Genomic DNA, 19,033 nt, shown 5'->3' with positions numbered 1-19,033 from the left:
GAGATGGAGAAGAGGCCCATCGCCGCCGGTCTTCCGGGCTCAACTCCATCTCCATCTTCAGGCCCTGGTGATGAGACATGCCGGACCTTGACGGAGAATGAGTAGATCAAACGGAGCAAACCATCGCTTTAGGCAACGATCGTTCTTCGACTAACCAACCCGACACAATGCCAAGATACTCAGCCATCAACGATTGTAACGCTCTCATCACCAGCGCAAGATGTGCAGGTATATCGATTGCCTATAGCAAACCCAGTCCCAGGTGATCCACATATGGGGTAATCCCGGGGGATTGCGGGGTGTAGGGTTTATCTAGCCGTTGAGACACTAAGTATGCGTACATGGAAGTCTAATGGAGAAGGTGTGAGTGTGAATCTCGGCGACTAACTTTTAGATTAATTGCGACTCTTTGCCCGTCGGGAGTCCGATGGATGGTTTAGGGTCCTAACTGGGGAGTCTCTCCGAGAAGGCACGTGTTCCATGCAGGATATTCAGTAATTCGGGGCTTTGAGAACATAGTAGGCGTGGCAAAGGATGCGAAAGTACCTAGTCCCTTTTAGTTGCAGATCTTAATGGAAACGACAACGGAGTAGGTCTCGGAGACAGGGTTGGGTTTTTGGACGTTGCAGCTAACGATGATAACCACGACTGTTCTAGTCTCTTCTTAGCCGCACAGGTTCTCCATGACGTGTTTCAACGGTGGAAATTGACGCGATGAAATGGATATGAGCCGTCTGCATCTTCAGGCTGATTCTACCACGCGACGCACGCCCTGAACATGAGCCAGTTTTGGATTCACGACGCGGCTTGACGGTAATACAGGAGCGAAAGAGGGGACGAAAGGAAGTAAAATTCAACCCATACAGCCGGATCACTATCGTGCTGCGAAGGTCATTCTTGGTCGTGGTTAGGGTTTTGGCCCCGCTTTCTCAGCTCTTTCTCGGCTCAACTTCTGCTCACTCTCTGCTCACTCTCTGCTCACCCCCTCTGATCGTGTGATTCACTGCGTTCATTAAGTCGAAATCCCTGGAGTAGAAGAATTTAAGACTAAGCACTATAGAAAAGATGAACAATATAATATACAGATGATTTATTGCCGATAATATATTCCTCTCATTGTCCGTACCAGGGGCAATGTGCTCGCATATGTACCAAGAGAGACACAAAAGGAGCCGATCATTATGTCGAGTTATTTCCCAAGTAAAAAGGCAAATCAGAGACGTATTAATGGCGAAGGTTTGTTCCTATATTTTATCCTCGGACGTTATCGGATTCTGCATGGCCATTGGTACGGCACGCAGATAAAATGATTGTGCTATGTCCACTCTTCCTTGGGATCCACTTGCTCACTATCATAGTCCCGGAACAAAGTGGCAGCAAACTTGCATATTTCAAATTGCGCGAAATTGCGCCTGGGACATGCGTTGTATCCTGCCCCCTACTATAACAGTGAAATGGTCATTAATAAACTTTGCAAGATAGCAGTCGGAGGGGGCATATACAAACATGGATCAAGAAGGCATCCATTCGTCCCGCTTTTTCTGGAGCCAGCGGTCTGGGTTGAAGCTGTCGCAATTCTCACCAAACATGTCGGGGTTCTGGTGAATGACCCAAGGATTTACGCTAAGAACTGTCTGAAGTCCCCGAAAACTGGAATAAGACACCGAATTTATCAAGAGAAGGGAGCGGAGAGAAGTCTTACCCCTTCCGCGAAATGTCGGCCACGACCACAGATCGGATCTCTATTGCCAAAAGTCTGTGTGATATTTCAAATACCCCATGTGCCCCAACCGACATCCCAAGCAACAAAGACCTGTTCCCTCCGTACTCTGACGGCCCGTCAAGACTAGGTTTGTGAATCGTGTCTGAACCCTTGCAAATCCTTCGATTTTCTTCGGGCCACAAATAGAATCTCCTTGATCTACTGTCCTGTGGGTCGTCGCCGGGATCTGCATCGCGGAACCGTGCCTGTGTATGTCTAAATTCACGCCTAGTGTTTGATTGGTCCGTTGGGTGCTATTCGTGTCTAGGGTCTTATTAATGTGACAGTAGCGTTGCAATCTCGCGCGGTGGGTGGCGATCACGAGAACCTAGCTCGTGAGCCGTGGTAGCTGAAATAACTCACTTCATTGTCCTGGAAACTGGACTCGGGTTTCTATTCTAGGCTTTCTAATAAGGTCTAGACTTTTGATTCTCTGTTAAAGGAAAACAACTAATACCTTAGATTTGGGAGTATGTTTATAGAGTCTGTATCGATAGGTAGTAGAAGTATTAGTGGAGGCAACATCAGTTGGTTACGAGCAACACAGAAAACTACCGTTAGCGTAAAGCTAGGCAAAGAGGATTATAGAGAGATCAATAGGAGGCACGTCTTATAGCTAACCACGGGTATAATCGAATATGACTGTGTGCCATAAAGTCTCTAACCTATTATTACGGCATCTATCAAAGCACTTCAACCCTTATGAAAGAAACGGTGACCGTGGCTGTGACTATGGTTAAAACGGGTAGAGTTATTTGCCACCGCATTAAGCGATTTAATTATAAATCTAATGATACGTAAGAATCATATTTTTACGGCGTTACTTTCTCCTTAACAGGTGATGAAAATGGTTCACCACGCTTAACGTATGATTTTGAGAGGAATGAGTCTAGGTGGAGACTTGACTTTGTAGGCCATAAAGTCCCCAAACATTAGTTCAACTTCGTTCCGATCGCTTTAACGCCTACTAACGAAATAGTATTTCTCGCTATCATTTGCAAAACTGGTTCCTTGGTAGAAACGTAGCCGAAAAAATATAGAAGGAGCCGGATTCCTAGCTCAAAACATTCAGGACTTCGATCCTCACACTCCGATATGTTATGGTGTCCTCTCTTGCCTGCGGGCTTTGGTGTCTACGTGGCCACGGCTGTCGCTGCTCTGAGCCCAGCGATGTAAAAATTTCCTTCGCAGAACGAGCTCTGCGTCAATAAATGGGCTTCGTAGGTGATTGCTGTGTTAATAAGGCATCTAGCGATGTGCAGGCAACTCTTCGCGGTGCTAGGGACCAGTTTTCGAGTATTTAAGAGTACCCGAAGAAGCAAAGATCTGTGCAACATCTTGATTATGCATTTCGTATTCCAAAGTATCATTGTGGGTGGAATAGATTGAGCCCTAGATAGATGCAAACCAATCACCAGAGTAGTGAGTTCAAGACTCAACCTTCGTTATCGAGCGCCGTGCTCCTAACCCTGCTGCCCTAATACTTTGCAGTCTGCTAGTACTTCCGCCGCAATAGAATTTATCTGCCACCAGGGCGTAGAGCGAACAAAGTGTTGAGTCGCGGATGTGTTGATGAGCGTTGATGAGCGTTGTGGTATATGGCCGTGCGGTGAAGGTGAGAGTTGATCATTGTCTCACGATCCTTGCGGAAGCCCTTTCTTACTATCTTACCCACGTAATAGAGATATCAGTTTCGTTAGTTTACTTCAGCGCCATTTCTTGTCCCCTAGTGGTTACTCAATGAAATTCGCACATAGCCTCTATTTCGATAGAGCTGGTCGAATGTAAACACCGAATTTCCCTCGGTTCAGCTATAATCAGGCAATACGCTCAAGGTCAGACCAACCAGGTGTAGAAGCATCTGATGAGAAGCGCTCGAAATACGATTTGTTAGCTCAATTAAATATGGTGATGCGACAGACTATTCCTTAAGTTGTTAGTCCTCGCTTCAGTCGGTGATTGAAGTCACTTAGTAATTCTACACTGTAGTAAAGTCCATTCCTTTGCATGACCCTATCCGTTGCATCTCTCTCTCTAATGTTCTTTAATTCCAGCTCCCGCACTCATTCTTCGAAATAATCATTAGATGCAATTGTTTTTATTCGTAATCCCCGCTGAGTCGTTCTTCACAGTCCTACTCTAGGAGGCAATCAAAACCGCCTCTTGGACTGTTTTGTAGCTCGGTGCGCGCAGTCTGCTAGTGACCGGATAAGCCACGTTCAGCAAAACGCACGAGAGACCTGATGACCAGTAGATCTCCGAAAGCGGCCTGGCCAACGGCTCCGTAATGCATAATCTTGTAGTATGGAAAATGGCCATCACTATCAAAAAAATTGAAGGATGGTTGAAAGCCGTGGACTTGGCTGGGAACGTAACCTCCTAAGGAGAGAACGCTCAAGCTCACGACAATTTGAATGCAATTGTAGCAAAATCTAGCGGTACATTTCTCTTGTAACGAATTCGGGTAGATCACAAGGGCAAACCCGAAGAATGAATATCAGGGCTGAGATCAGGGCCACAATCACCATGGCCTCAACGACGTTATACATGAGGTTTTGGAATGCGATGTCCAAAATAGAGTCGCTCGAGGTGACGAGGTCAGATCTTGCGCAGTCTCGCAGGACGACCGCAAAGCGTACAGTGGCTGAACTGAGACTGGCAAGGACCAGCCAGGTGATGGAAAGGAAAAGGATGGCAAGACGCATCCGAATCATTGCCACGGAAGTATTCAGAGGCATTGTGTCAACAGGAATAGATTTTTCCGAATGCAGGAAGGTAAGGCAGGTCTCGTTCATGGCAACAGTCAAACAAAGTAAAGAACAGCAGCATAATGATGAAGCAGGTCAATCTCTGGTCGCCGTGAATTCATATGTGCTATGCACTCTTCACACAAATGCTACCTTAGCAAAGAATGGCTCAGCTGATAGTGAGCCGTGTCAGGTGCCTTTTTAAAGCTTTGTTGCCTCAGTGGCAATCCCTATAGGCGTTTTCTCGGTAAGAATGTTTCAAGTAAAAGCACTATCTCTATCCTTGAGACCGACGGCCACGGAGACTGTCTCCGATCTCTTGTAATAAAGCAGCTCATGGAATCAACATTAGCTCCCAGGGTCTGCTGCCTCTTTAAAAGCTTCCGTCAGGAATTCATGGATTGGATTAGTCGCTGTAAACAGCCATATTAGTGCACCATGGAAGAACATCTAGTTGCGACGAGGAACATCTCGAGAGATACGTAAAAATGGATTCTCGGAATCCCTTAAATGAAAGTATTATCGAAGGGTCTATGCAAACACAATATTCGAAACAAGGTTGATGCTATTTGTGTCATCATAAAATCATTAGGCGCCAACATAAGGATGACACTCGCAATAAGTGCTAGGATATGGCCTGTCATTATCGACGCGCGAGTGCACACTGAGGTTGAATCCCTCAGAAGGGAAAAGCCTATGATATTTATATACGGTGTATCTCATGGCATGAGCAACTAGGTTGGCAACGTGAGATAATGTTGGGGATGTCAGGTGACATCCCACATTAGGATAGTCTCCCATGGAGTAGATAGATATCTCTCGCTCTTTCTCTCTCTCTCCTTTTCTCCTCCGTCCGCAATACAATATTCATATCTTCATATTGCATTGCCCCTGTATGATCTCCATGAGATAATCAACTCCAGAAGAGTAAATACGAACATTAGTAGTATGTTGTAACATATATTACATCGAACCCGATACGCTTAACCCTAAAGGGAAACATGAATGATATGAATGAAATCATGCGAATATGAATAAAGCCATGATTCGCATTCCTCTATTCTTTTCAGAATTCTACGAGTCACAAGCGGGGATTGATAGCGGATTTGGTAATAGCTACGTATTACAATGGTTCTTTTGTCTACTTATGAATGTTTCAAAACTATGCTATCATGCACAGTCTGCGGCTTTACCATGTTTTTGCACGGGCACTGAATAGTAAAGATGCTAACAATACAATTACAAGCGTTGCAAAAAGTCTTAGGTAAGGACAGTACCAGGCAGAAATCATGTAACCAACCCCTACTTGAATAACGAGACAAATGTATATAGAGGTAATTACCAATAGGCAGACTAAAAGAAGGACTAATGACTAAGAAGCCACAATTTAGCATCTTATACCCCGGAGTATTTCTGCATACACCGCTGGTCGCACAAAAACAATCAAAATTTTCTGAATATCCTTAATGACACCTCTAGCTCAACTTCTCATCGAGAGAACTCATCACTTTTAACTGCTCTTCATAGCCTCATCGGCAGTTGCAATGATTGATGGTGGCTTAGGAATGTTCTTTCGAAAGATATGCCGCTTGATAAACCAAGGAAGCCACACGATCAGTTCGTGGTGGATGTACTCCTTCGTGGGCACAGAGAAGACCTCTATCACAGGAGTAAATTAGTAGACTATGCATATTGAGAGATGTAACATACGATCCAATTCTTCCAACGTGAGCTGTTTGGTTTCTCTGACAAAGCAGAAAATCATAAACCAAGCGATAATGTTGAGCCCGGCGTAGAATCCGACTGTAGAAATATAGGTTTAGCAGATCGATCCAATACAACAGCACCGCAACTCACATGCACCAGTTGGAGTCATGACAGTTTTCATTCGTGGGAATGTCAAACTCAGAATACCGGCTAAAGAAAACTATATTAGGGATATTACTGTACATTTTGGAGACTGGAATATACCACTGACCAAAGGTATTGTTGATGCAAACAGCCCAAGCCATTCCTTGCTCACGCTGAATAGTGGGGAAAACCTCGGCCGAGTACTGGAAAGCGACTGGACCTTCACCCAGAGAGTAGCATATAGTAAATAGATAGATGAACCTGGGTAAAAGTTTAGTAAGTAAGACCTCAGAGCATCAGCACGAAAGCCTTTAGCAAACTTACAAGGCTACTGGTCCAATTTGTGCTCCTTGACTACCTGTAGTTTTGAGAAGCGAGAGACCCGCAGCTAGCAAGAAAATGCACATGAGGGGGAATGTCTTCGAGAGATAGGATGCGTTAGTCTTCTTTTCATGCGCGAAGCTCGGAATGGCTTACAATCAAAGTTAGAGTTCTCCGACCTTTGGTGTCGATGAGAAAAAGAGTAGGAATGGTAAACACCACTTGAATAGCACCGTAGCCGAGCGACGCGTACAAAGCCTTTGTCTGCGACTTAACGACCTCCTCGAAGATTGTTGAACTATAGAAAGAGATTACTGCGGCGTGTCAGCTGAAGCCAACAAAAAGCGTAAGAAGAAAAATTGCTATTAATTTACCGTTGATACCACACATCTGCTGAGCAATCATGACAGTCGAAGCACCGTAATTTGCTCTCCTTATTCGAGGCACAGCAAAACAATCCCACAGACGGGAGAAGTAGCCCGCGCCACGAGCCTCCCTGAGCTCCTCCTCGTAGATGACATGCGAGTAGTAGAAGTCTCTGGCAGCAATGAGGGGATGAGCTCGCAAGCGCACCATGGATCTAAACCCTTCAGCATATTTATTGTGCTTCATGAGCCAGCGAGGGGATTCCGGGCAGAAGAAGATGCCAATGCCAAGGATGAAGGATGGAATGAACGCCGAACCGAGCTGGAGACGCCAAGCGATGTCACCAGTATCTTTGACAATGACGTTGGCAGCGAAACCCAAGAAGATACCTGCATGAATATTAGGATCTTAATGTGCTTCTACGGGCGATCAGAGGTAGTCACCGGCCACAACCCAAAGTTGCCAGAACATGACGAGAGCGCCTCGAATTCGAGCTGGAGCCATCTCGGCTGAGTATATAGGGACTGTGGCATTTTTTGCACCAATTCCAATACCCATGACAAATCGCGCAGCAAACAGCCCTTGCCATGACTGCGCGAAAGCAGAACCAATTGGGGTGGCAGTGAGACAGCAAGCAGTGACGAATATTTCACCTCTTCGGCCCAAGTAGTGATTGAGAGGGTCGACGATAAAAGCGCCACTATTTAGAAAAGGTAAATTATGGGCTTTGGGGCTCGGCAACCTTCAGCGCTGCTGGCTGGCCTCGAATTAGGGCTGAGCATCTACTCACATCAATCCAGCGGTCAAAAAGATGATGGCATTAACAATTCCCACAATCCACTCGTCTTTCCCGGTACCATCAATACCAAACTCCCTAGGGAAAGACAGATTGGCACCGTTGGATCCAGTCTGATCCCATCCTTGTGTGGCGGCTCCGACGGCACATAAAGAGATCGAGTACCAAAGCATAAAAGGGCCATGCCACTTATGGTCCCTCTCGTATGCTAGCACGGTGCGCTCCTGCTCATCAAGCTCTGTAATAAACTCGAAGGCCTTAGGCTCACGCGCAACAAGAGCAGCTCTTGCAAACAGTTCGGCGTGCTCTGACATATCATGCGACTGAGCGAAAGCTCGGGCATCGGCGATAACTTGTTCTTTGGAGTTGCGCTGTGCCAAAAAAGAGTGTCAGTATCGAACACGTGGTGCCATCATGAATATGAACGATGAGAAGATGGAAATTTGCAAATCTGACCGTAAGAGGGTTCTGAACAATGTTTAGCGCGACAGCCTTGCTGCGTCCAGTTTGCTCGGCCAGCTCCGGCGGCGGAGCTTCAGCTACCTTCTCATCGTGAGAGAGAATGCCCGCGGAGGACTTTTCGTCCGGATTGGTGAGCTTATCCTCCATAGTGAGTGGAATCTATTGCGCAGGGGATACTGCACGCGATTTGGCTCCCTATTGAAGAAAGCACCTAGAAGGACGTGGGACGGACATTGGCTACTACGCCGCATATAAACGATCCACGCCGGTGGGGTAGCCACAAAAGTAGATTCAGCAGAGAGCATCTCTGACGGCATTTAGTAATCTTGGCGGCGTTACCTAGCACTGCATAAGGTTATGCCTGTAAGCACTAGGGGCCTTGGAGGGGTCCTAGCACCCTCAGCTTCTGGGGGTCCTAATACTAGACTCGTACAATATACTTCAAGGGTGACTGTTTCAGGCCGCTGAAAAAAGGGGAAAGTCCTCCAGCGGCTTCAAGCCCTACTTTTCACAATTATGTAGAAAGCTTACCATACAAAGTGGTCGAAACCTGCTGTTATTTGTGATCGTGTGGCGCGGGATTGCCCCACGGCGACGGCACGGAAGGCGCTCAAAGCGCATGCGGGGGAAGGATTTGCTAGGATATAGTCTTACGAAAGCCAAGGCTCGGAATATGCCCTCTGTTTGTAATTCTTTGCTGTCTTGTTTGCTGTTGCTTCTAAGAACATCCATGTAGGCGCTATCATGCCGTCTGTATCGACAAGACCTACAGAGAATACTTTGAACCAAGCACTCTTCAGCCGAGTTACTTATAAGGTCTTCATACAAAGTTCTTGCTCTGTTAGGAAACAGCCCTATGGATGACTAGACGTAAAAATCCAAAGGTGGGGGGCAACCTTACCGGCTGAGCCGACCGTGGCGTCAGCCATGTTCTCACTAATCAACATAGGTCAGATGATGGGTCAGCTCTGCTTTAGAATGGCTTAACATGTGTCCTCTTTGTTGTGGGTGTATAATAAACAGGATCAAGGCGCATAGCTTAAGTGTATAAAGTCGGGATGTATGAAATGCGATGTGTTGCACATCGGCACGTGGCTACCTTAGAAATGTCTAAGCGAATGGCCGAGTGAATATAGCCGCAAGTGTGATATACTGTTTGGGCTAGAATATGCAAGGAGTTACAGCCCACTGCGGCGGCTCATAACCGTCAACGATGCCCCTTAGGGGTACGAGCGCGATGCCTCGATTGCAGTAGCTAGGGCTCCGAAAGGAATATGAATATTGTTGAATATTCATGTAGAATTGTCATGGAGATCATACAAGGGCAATTGAATATGAAGATGTGAATATTGTATTGCGGACGGAGGAGAGAAGGAGAAATTTGAGAGAGAGAGCGAGACATATCTATCTATCTACTCCATGGGAGACTATCCCAATGTGGAATGTCACCTGACATCCCCAACAAATTGTGATTATGAATAATTTGAATTGCATAATAAATATCTTACTTCCGGCTTCAGCTCCGTTCTCTTTGGATTAGCGATGCCTAAATCTGTCCCTACAGCCACAAAAAAAAGGGTCACACTTACCGCGATCTTAACTAGGTGAAATATAGGATATTGTAAAAGATGAGGATTACATTAGAAATATTCTCTCATCAACACTCATCAACACATCTGCGACGCACCAAAACACTCAAGTCTCTATTCGCTCTACGCTCTAATGGTAGATGCATCCTATTACAGCAGATAGACTATCAGACCTCAAACTATTAAGACAGGGGGGTTAGAATATAGAACTCGATAGCGAACAAGACTTAGTCGTGAATTTACGATTCTAGTGCTTGGTTTGTTTCTATCTAGGGCTCGTTCTATCTCTCTAAGTTGCTTCGGAATACGAAGAAGGTAAAGATGTTGCGCAAGTATTTGCTTCTTCGAATACTCTTCGAATACTCGAATACTAGTTCCTAGCGCCTCGGAGAGGCGCCTATATATCGCTAATGAGCCATGGCAATTCCTTGGCGAGCCAAATCTTATATAGCTAAGCACATTTTAACAGTCACAGGGCTCATTAGCTGTAATGGTCTTTGGGATCATACAATGGGAGACAGATCATTAAGACTGCCAAGCACTCTTTCCAACCTTTGGCCTTTTCCCATCTGGGTTTTGCCTGGTTGGTTTTAACGAGGCTATGCAGGACGAGGAGTAATGGATCCGACCATGTAACGGGAATGTTCCGTCTACGAAAAGGATTCGGACGTAGTGTCACCAACGAAGATGGAATCGCAATAAGTGATACCGACAGAGATAATGTGCCCCTGGGAGCTTCGTCCAAACAGGGCATAAAAAGGGGATAACTCCCTGGCCCCTATCTGGGGGACAAGAATTAGTCTCTGTACAAGAATACTATATCGTTGACGCTCCTCCACTTATTCATTACCGATCCATCATCGTATCTTACCGGATTGACAGGCTGATCACCCCTGACCTGGTAATCTTCTTACATTAGCTGTGAGGGGGCGTAAGTCTTATATAGCTAGGCTCGTGGCGGCGACAGCCGTGGTAACGGTAGCTCTGAAGTCCTTGGTTGCGCAGCTTTCCCAGCGAGGAATATTGTTAACGCAGACCTATTCTGCGTGGTAGTCTTAGTTTCGTAGCACTCCCCTATAGCATAAAATCTAACTTAACTAAAATAGACCTAGCTTTTTATACAGATCGTATAGGAATGTTTCCGATAATACGGAAGGAAGTGTTACTCTTCGGTATCAGTCTCGTACCTGTTACGGACATACCTGTAACGGAGTGGATCCTGAATCTTCAGAAGTCCTGTCATAGAGACGGGTTATCGCCAGCGTGTCACTGTCGATCACAGAGCGTACTCTGACCGCCACTCTACCCCGCTCCTATCAATGATAAATAGTCCATTCTTGGGAACCTGGAAGTTCCCCAAGAATCAGTCTCTGTACTATTCACATAATACATCTGTTCCGGGGCCATCTTCGTCTTACCTAGTTGACAGGCCCTATCCTGTAAACACTAGAACCCCCCTATACTTTACAATACCAGTCACTAATCACATGTGGGGACAGCGACCTACAGATGGGCCACCGAGAGCTAACCGATCAATCTCTTATGCAGATCACGTGCAACGTCCTATACTGGGACATCCCCAGTACGAGCTAGGAGAAACCACTTCGACTTGGGAGCCGTTTCTGACTCCCTATTGGCAATTATAAGTTGTACTCGCACATAACCATGTTTTACCCTAAGAAGGCCATTTCCGGCCGCTAACTCACCATTACCAATATTACTTTATTAACGTATGCTCCCACCTTAGTTCAACCACCTCTATACCATTAATTCGCACTTAATTTTCCAAAAGCTAGACACATCAAGTGGTTAGAACCGTATCAGCTATTTGGACTTTTAAGAATCAAGGAATCTCTTCAAAATTGATTCCCTTTCTAGTTTCTCGCGGAGTAGCCCCCGCGCTTCTACTATAGGCGAAATAGCGGACCTTTATATATATCTATTGATAAACATAGGTATTACTAGTGATAGTTAGTAATAGTAAATTATCCATTAGCCTACAGAAACTTCGTTGTTTTCCTTATTTCCTATGTTATGATAGCGTAATATTTAATTGAATAAGCACCTCTGGTCATATCCATGAATAGATATTATATTATATATGGAAAGGTTGTTTGGCAGGAATTGTGCCTTAGTTTGCGACTCATTATTCTAAACAGACGTCCATCGGCATCCAAGTTGGCGCGTAAAAGATAGTAAAAAGGACATTTGAAAGCATATCTGAAATATCATCTCGAGCGATATCAAAAAAAGCAAAAAAAGTAATCCTACTAGAGTCTTACCTCAAAGCACGTAATATAAAATCAGAAAGAGAGAAGACGAAGAGACCATTCTTTAACAAACTATGCGGAAGGAAACAGGCATTTATTCTAAGCATATCGGTTTCCATCGTAATAGAGTACCAGGAATAGTTGAATCATTGCTAGTGTGTAAGACCCCGTTACGAGGGTCTTGGGACTTAGGTGGATTCGGGCAATAGAATAGAGAAAGCAGTAGACAGGTTCAATGCTGAACTAATCGCTGGAGTCCAAGACTCCAGCCTCTGAACTGTTTATATACAAATGTGGGGTCATGTGAGGTCATGAGCCCTCGCATTGCGGGTCTCAGCCCTGGGTCCAGTTCGCAGGTGCGAACTGGCCATCTCGCAGTCTCACATAGACTGCGAGATATATATCGTCAGACCTGCTTAGTATATGGGTCCTGACATAGTGCAAAGAGAAAGAGTCCAATTGGGTATAATTTATGTCGGTCAATTTAGATGGCTAAGAGACCGTCACTGACAATCTCCGGTCCTGGGTGGTGATAAGAATAATCACGCCGCCAATTGGAAAATTAATATAAAAGCATACGTTATCAAAATCAGCTTAAGAATAAAGGGATGTTGGGAAAGAGGCAAATCAAAGCTATATGAACTATCGCCTAAGACGATGTAAAGTCCGTTAGTGCCCCTATAATCAACACCCCAAAAATAAGCCCGAGCTGAGCAACTAAAAGATCAGCATAGCAGGGGAGTAAGCACAAAGATGATATGTTACTAAGCGTCGGCTATTTATTGAATTCTAGTGTAAGCCAAAGTCCCATATAAGCCAGCGTGTTAGTATATCTATTGCTATGTGTAGTTTTCTCTCTCTTTGAAACTTGCTATGATCGGACTTGATTGGTAGCCATATATACAGTTCTCCTTTATATTCCTTGCCCTCTGTATCACTTGGGTACAACTTGAGTGCTTTCCTTAAGGAGTGTATAGGAGGACACCTTTAGTATATACCAAATATTCTCTTCCAAACCAGTGGCTTCTCACCTCTTTTCAACCTCCATTTATTTGTTGAAATGAGAATGTCAGGAGAACCTCGCAGAAAGAAACCCCACTTGATAGCAAATTCCTCTGTGACCTCCCAATTCTCCGGACAAGACGGTACTCCCCAGACGAGTAACCTAGCATTACTAGTGCGAGTGTCCCAAAACGCCGTAAGGTCATGGCATAATTCATCATCATCAAGATTATCTCCGGCTCGGATGAGGTTGTCACGAAACTGAGGAAATGGGAAAATATCAAGCCATGGATGATGTGGCGTTGATCGTTGTAGGTCTGTGGGACGTAAAGTGAATGGGATACTATCCTCAGAAAGCTGAGGACCCTGTATACTGAATATTGAAATGGGTTCATCTTGACAAAGCCACTCCGCTGTCATCCCCATAGCCATGACATTATCGTATGCTGCCCGAAGGACGTTTAGTCTACTTAGGCTGATCAAAAGATCCGTCTTTGGCGAGCCTTCCAAATAACTATTCAGGGCTCTTTTTTCGAACTCATCCATAAGAGCATGTATGTTCGGAGGGGCGAATGTACACTGTGAGTGTTGTGCCTCACATAATGTGCATATAATTGGATTTGGCCGTGATTTGGCTCCGCTCTTCGGTAGTGCGAGGGTAGCAGCATCTCCAATTTTAGGGACTTGTGGTGCTTCATTTATTCGCTTTTCCCTTTGAGCACGCGCCTCGAGACGTGCGCCTGGATTCAAAAGAAAGGACCGTGTTAGCTAGGTACGATCGATATCGATTATGTCACAAATAGGCGAATTTCTCACGGTATGCTCTTTGATTTAGACGGTTCTGTATTCTCCGCCGTAAAGCCGCGCTAGTAACCCCCGTCAAATCGTCATCGGGAGAATAAGAGCTCTTTTGGGCGTTTGATACTGGGGCGATTGATGACATTGGGGTTTCCATACGACTGGAATGAAAGGAGATTAGCACCGTTGGAACCGAAAGGCCGAGTTCAACGCGATTAGTAATAAAAAAGGTAACCTTGGAGGGGTCCACAGGTATCAATTGTCTAGTTCCCGTTTTTTAATGTCTAACCTTGGAATATTCTCCCACAGATAACCACAATCAGCTAATGGACATCCCCGTAGCCTTAGGTCCCCTTATATTACCCTTTCTTGGGTATTCGTGAAACAGATTATGTCGGTGAATTCCCAGCGAGTATCCACTGTTTATTTGTGATTAATTAGTCATGCCACACAACCCTATAAATTGCCAGAATCAGAGTAGATAAAATACAGAGTTTTTACACATTTCTTATTGGCTAGGTCTAGTTAGCATTCCGACAGATTAGTCTGCTTACGCCTTGATGTTCATTGGTTAAAAAGACCTGTGGACCAAACCTTGATTAGTCTGCTTACGTGTAGACTCGCATTGGTCATCTGCATGGCTTGGTCCTCCACACTTGGCCCACATTGCCACAGTATCAGAATTGATGTAAAACCGTATTGGAAATCTCTTGACTGGCAGAATATTATATAAGTAAAGTGGTGTGGAAATGGGATGTTAAAACTTATTAATAGTCACCGATTGAACCTGCAGCTAACCGTGGAACACATGGATTTGTGGGCTTAAATTCTGCACGTGTTACTATTCCTGATTTTTCGTATGACTTGACTATATTTCGAATTGGCTAGAACTGACAAACACTACCACCTGCTAGATATTTACAAAAGAGCCTGGAGCAAGGTCTCGCCAATTACAGCTCCGCTCGGTGGGTTTTGGCCTGTGATCAACTTTCCGCCTTTGCCGCTAACAACCACCTTCACACCGAATAAACCATCGGCGCTCTCATACTTTCCTCCCCGGTTTCGCAGCTCGGATTCCAAAAGGAATGGCATATCTTTAGTGAACTGCATAGCTTCTTCCTCTGCATTGGAGAGGCCAGTAACCACCTGGTCAGAAACGAGATATGTCCCATCGGACAGCTTGACATTCACAAAAGCAGCTGGGCCATGGCATAGGGCTGAAACAACTTTGCCGGACTCGTAGAATTCACGAATTAAAGACTGGGAATTTGAGTCGTTTGCAAGGTCGAACATTGCTTTAAATCGTATGTTAGAGCCTAATTTGGTGCAACGTATTTGAGATTCCAGGAAAGGATGCCAACTCACGGCCATGTCCACCAACGTAAAAGATTCCGGCAAACTCAGCTGACTTTCCGAGCAACGAAGACAATTTCACTGTTTGCACCCAGACATTCTTCTGTTCCTTCAAGAATGCCTGGCACTCTGCGTCGTCTTTGGTGGCTTGAATGGAGTAAGGATCCAACGGGGCCTCCCCGCCGGCTGGAGAGGCAACGACGATGTTGAAATAGGGTGCCAGCTTGTTGTAAGGATGGACAAGCTCCGGCAGATACCAGCCAGTAGGGGTTCCCCGATTAGGTAAAATCGCCTGAGACGTGAGAACGAACAGGAAGCTGGGCTTTTCGGACATCTTGAGAAGAACTTTGAAAGATGGGAAGAAGATGAGATTGAGAATGCACCAGAGTATTGCAATAGCAAAATAATTTATTTTACTCACAGGTTTTGCAGTCATCTACTAGCATTGGCCCTTTAATAGTTTGGAGATTAGAGCACTGTCGTGTCGGAAACACCCGAAGAGGCAAGACATGCGCGATTTTACAAATAGAACATGATCTCACAAATATCTGAGAACGAGAGTTTTGACGGAGTTGTGATAAGTCCGCTGCAAACACCGAATCCATTCAAGCGGAACGAAAAATCAATATAATCGAGTACACTTCCTGAATCATCTTGCTTACATGGTTGCCCCCACCGAGCGGAGCTTCTATCCAGTGAAATTATTCGGACCTACACCCTTAAATCCTGTAAGCCTTTTGAACCCTACAGAGATATCATCATGCCATTTGTAAGCATTGAAATAATTAAAATCTGAAGGAAGTTTCTGGCACAACCAGCAGCCTTTTGAGAATTTTGGGATATAAGTATTAGAGTCCAGTCTAGTAGAAATATCTCATAGCCAGAGTCCGGTCTTCCTTCCTTGTCACCACCCACCCCACCTTAAGTTCATCTTCCATATCCGTCTCTTGATAACGACCCGGCACCATGGCCTTCACTATTACTGTCCTCTTTCCCAACGTCCCTGATGCCAAGTACGACATTGAATACTACACGGCGCATCACATGCCTCTAATCAAACAACACTGGACGAAGTACGGGGTGCAAAATTGGTCCGTAACCACTTTTGCCCCCGGTCTCGATGGGGCACAACCCCCTTACACCTTTGGAAGTGTTGTTGTTTGGGAAAACAAGGAAGGTGTTGAAAAAGCATTCACAAGCCCCGAAGTGGCTGAGGTCATGGGTGATGTTCCGAATTTCAGCAACAAGGAGCCGGTATTCTTGTTTGGCTCGCAAATCGAGGCATCGAAATAAATGTCTTAGGGTGGTCTATGCCTAGTGCTTCAGATGAGGTATGTACATGGTCATCTTGCTTTTCGGTCAGTGTATATTTAACTTGCTAGCGGCCAATAAGAATGTCTCTAATGTGAGGTATAGGGATACATTAGGGGTCTCGTGTCGTCTATCAGGAGAATGCACCAACTATTGACTTTTGGATTTTGCTTGAGAACCGACATTTTACAGAAATTTGGAAGCTTCTGTGGTCTTATCGTTGATAGTGCATTCATGGGTCCCCCTGTAAGCAAGTCAGAGGTGATAATAGCCCTTTTCTGATTTCTACAAACCAAACAAGGGTCTACTGGTAGTTAACTCAACTGGCATAGAAAGATGGAATTCGTCAATACCTTTCACCCAAGCCTGTAGTAAAGTTGTATCCCAAAGAGACAGATACCAGACATCACATCCCATGTTATTTCTTTTTGGTAGTTTACAAGAACTTAAAATAACCTCTACACAATCGCCCTGATGTAAACAAACCTGTAGGATCAATCATCTTCTGGATATCTCGCAGTCGTTGGAGGTTCTTCTCTCCGTATCCCGAAAAAAGATCTTAATTTTTGCCGGCGTAGTTGATATAAAGCCAAGGATGGGCTTTTCCCAACTTGTAGATGAAGGTAGTGGCCCTTTCTACCCATCGGCTGAGAAATGTGTTCATTGCATTGTCATCGGCAGAGTTCTCCCAGAGTATGGTTAGTAGGGCAACTGAAGCGGTCAGAAACGAATATACAACCTATTTACTAGAATTTTGTACACGTAAGAGGGCCGTCTGCATTGATTCCAGCAGCATTCCTGCCGCATTGTCTCCCAGCATGGATGACAGCCTCATAAAGTGCCTGCAGGATCAAGTTGGGATAGAACACTGGAATCAAATTGAACGACTCGATCTCGTCCATCATGATCTCTTACATCTTCCTATCAAGCTTCACTGATGGGTAATACGTCATAGTGGCAAATAGGTTGCTGTACCGCTTAGCGTTCGCCAAATTATCAATTGGGGGAGTGTGTTGATGATCTTACCGACCTCCGGCAGGAGTTGCCGACGCGACCTCCTTAGAGATTTCACTTGCCCAGCCGAGCCGCGCCGTATCAGTCTCGAACGGGATGCGTTTTAGCTCTGCATACGGAGGAGGGTTTAGAATAGGATGGGAATACTCCGGGGTAAACGACAAAGTGTACTGGTCAGTACTTTGGTGATAACCGGAGCCATGGTAGAAGGACATGGCTGCGTCGTTTTTTCATGGTGTCGTAAGCCTGTATGCCCGGTCTAGAATGGTGTCTCTCTTATCTATTGTGTAGGTCCTGTCTCCGGCGTGGAACTGACCTTGTGACACAGTCCTGACTTTAAAATGAGTCACAATGCCGAAGGTATTCATACCCCCGCGGAGGGCAAAATAGGGATCGGGATGAACGTCCGCGATCACTACCACTAACGACAGTGTACATGGGGTCCATAGCTTATATGGGACTGCGGCCCTTTAAAACCGAGGAATAAATACATCTAACAAGCAATGCTGTTTGTGACACATGGCTCTAGGGCTTAAGTGTTCGAAGGAACAACCTGGATTAGGACTGGCGCATACCAACCCCAAGTGTTGGTTTTGAAGGCCGACATGCACGTGTAAGAGTGACAAAAAAGTTATGACGTAGTGTTCGATGAGAAGGATAGTGTTGAGAGGAGATTTGCTTCTAACATTGTCGTCGACTGTTCAATGAACTCACATTGTACCATACATCTGCACGTCTCTGCAGCCTATCTTGACAGATAATGGGCACCCGGAAGTCTCTTTCATTCTCAAAATAGTTTTAACGATATCGCCTCTCATTCAAATGTGCATATACTCGCATCCGGATCAATAGACTCGATATTGTGAATATGCAATGTGGCTACTGGTACCATTGATCACACCCTGCAGGGCTATTCGGCCGCAGTTCATTATGTTGCCTTTTTCCCGGATGACAGAATCCTCGCATCTGCAACTGCTGATAACTTGGCCATACACTGGGAAACGAACAATTTCGCGCATGAACTCACCTTGCATCATAACCCCAAAGACCACTTTAGACAGGTTCATTGCGTAATTTTCTTGTCTGATAGCCAATATTTGGCCTATCGGGATTCTAGGAGCACCCTGAGAATAGCAGACACTCTCGCGGTTGCCTTACAACCAATAGGGAAACCTAGGCGCAGCTGGGGGAACCTGAGGTTAGTTCAGGGAGGGGTGTATCTGCAGCATTCTCTCCGGTTAGTCGACTACTCGCGACTCACTCCCAAGACGACATTGTTCGACTATTGGATTTTAGGACGGTTGCTCTTGAAGGTTTTTGAACCTAAGAATTACTTCAATGTCTTATGATATAGAATCACCCCAAAGGAAATTCCAACTCTCGATTTCAAT

General features: G+C 45.3%; 7 protein-coding genes across 7 annotated transcripts; 1 reads left to right on the top strand and 6 right to left on the bottom strand.

Moving 5' to 3' along the window:
• Positions 1 to 4,194: 4,194 nt before the first annotated feature.
• N7529_005434 (uncharacterized protein) lies at positions 4,195 to 4,500 on the bottom strand (the record flags this gene model as incomplete). Its single annotated transcript, XM_057240961.1, has 1 exon — positions 4,195 to 4,500. The coding sequence occupies one exon, from the start codon at positions 4,498 to 4,500 to the stop codon at positions 4,195 to 4,197; it is 306 nt and encodes a 101-aa protein (XP_057100256.1).
• Positions 4,501 to 6,019: 1,519 nt separating this feature from the next.
• N7529_005433 (uncharacterized protein) lies at positions 6,020 to 8,452 on the bottom strand (the record flags this gene model as incomplete). The annotated part of the gene is made up of 10 exons (XM_057240960.1): positions 6,020 to 6,168; positions 6,220 to 6,312; positions 6,367 to 6,426; positions 6,488 to 6,621; positions 6,685 to 6,779; positions 6,838 to 6,995; positions 7,056 to 7,436; positions 7,491 to 7,747; positions 7,838 to 8,214; positions 8,300 to 8,452. The coding sequence occupies 10 exons, from the start codon at positions 8,450 to 8,452 to the stop codon at positions 6,020 to 6,022; spliced, it is 1,857 nt and encodes a 618-aa protein (XP_057100255.1).
• Positions 8,453 to 13,151: 4,699 nt separating this feature from the next.
• On the bottom strand, positions 13,152 to 14,109 carry N7529_005432 (bZIP transcription factor; the record flags this gene model as incomplete). Its single annotated transcript, XM_057240959.1, has 2 exons — positions 13,152 to 13,906; positions 13,983 to 14,109. The coding sequence occupies 2 exons, from the start codon at positions 14,107 to 14,109 to the stop codon at positions 13,152 to 13,154; spliced, it is 882 nt and encodes a 293-aa protein (XP_057100254.1).
• Positions 14,110 to 14,882: 773 nt separating this feature from the next.
• Positions 14,883 to 15,651, bottom strand: N7529_005431 (type 1 glutamine amidotransferase domain-containing protein; the record flags this gene model as incomplete). Its single annotated transcript, XM_057240958.1, has 2 exons — positions 14,883 to 15,259; positions 15,330 to 15,651. 2 exons carry the CDS (start codon positions 15,649 to 15,651, stop codon positions 14,883 to 14,885), a joined length of 699 nt encoding a protein of 232 aa, XP_057100253.1.
• A 632-nt stretch (positions 15,652 to 16,283) lies between these two features.
• N7529_005430 (Dimeric alpha-beta barrel) lies at positions 16,284 to 16,610 on the top strand (the record flags this gene model as incomplete). The annotated part of the gene is made up of 1 exon (XM_057240957.1): positions 16,284 to 16,610. The coding sequence occupies one exon, from the start codon at positions 16,284 to 16,286 to the stop codon at positions 16,608 to 16,610; it is 327 nt and encodes a 108-aa protein (XP_057100252.1).
• A 577-nt stretch (positions 16,611 to 17,187) lies between these two features.
• Positions 17,188 to 17,533, bottom strand: N7529_005429 (FAD linked oxidase N-terminal; the record flags this gene model as incomplete). Its single annotated transcript, XM_057240956.1, has 2 exons — positions 17,188 to 17,339; positions 17,389 to 17,533. The coding sequence occupies 2 exons, from the start codon at positions 17,531 to 17,533 to the stop codon at positions 17,188 to 17,190; spliced, it is 297 nt and encodes a 98-aa protein (XP_057100251.1).
• Positions 17,534 to 17,539: 6 nt separating this feature from the next.
• Positions 17,540 to 17,857, bottom strand: N7529_005428 (FAD linked oxidase N-terminal; the record flags this gene model as incomplete). The annotated part of the gene is made up of 2 exons (XM_057240955.1): positions 17,540 to 17,597; positions 17,655 to 17,857. The coding sequence occupies 2 exons, from the start codon at positions 17,855 to 17,857 to the stop codon at positions 17,540 to 17,542; spliced, it is 261 nt and encodes an 86-aa protein (XP_057100250.1).
• Between the last annotated feature and the right edge of the window lie 1,176 nt (positions 17,858 to 19,033).

This window comes from Penicillium soppii (genome assembly GCF_028829465.1).
Source record: "Penicillium soppii strain IBT 18220 chromosome Unknown utg000004l, whole genome shotgun sequence".
In the NCBI taxonomy this organism is placed as follows: domain Eukaryota; kingdom Fungi; phylum Ascomycota; class Eurotiomycetes; order Eurotiales; family Aspergillaceae; genus Penicillium; species Penicillium soppii.
Note: the sequence above shows the minus strand (reverse complement) of the source record. Positions and strands in the feature narration are given on the sequence as shown.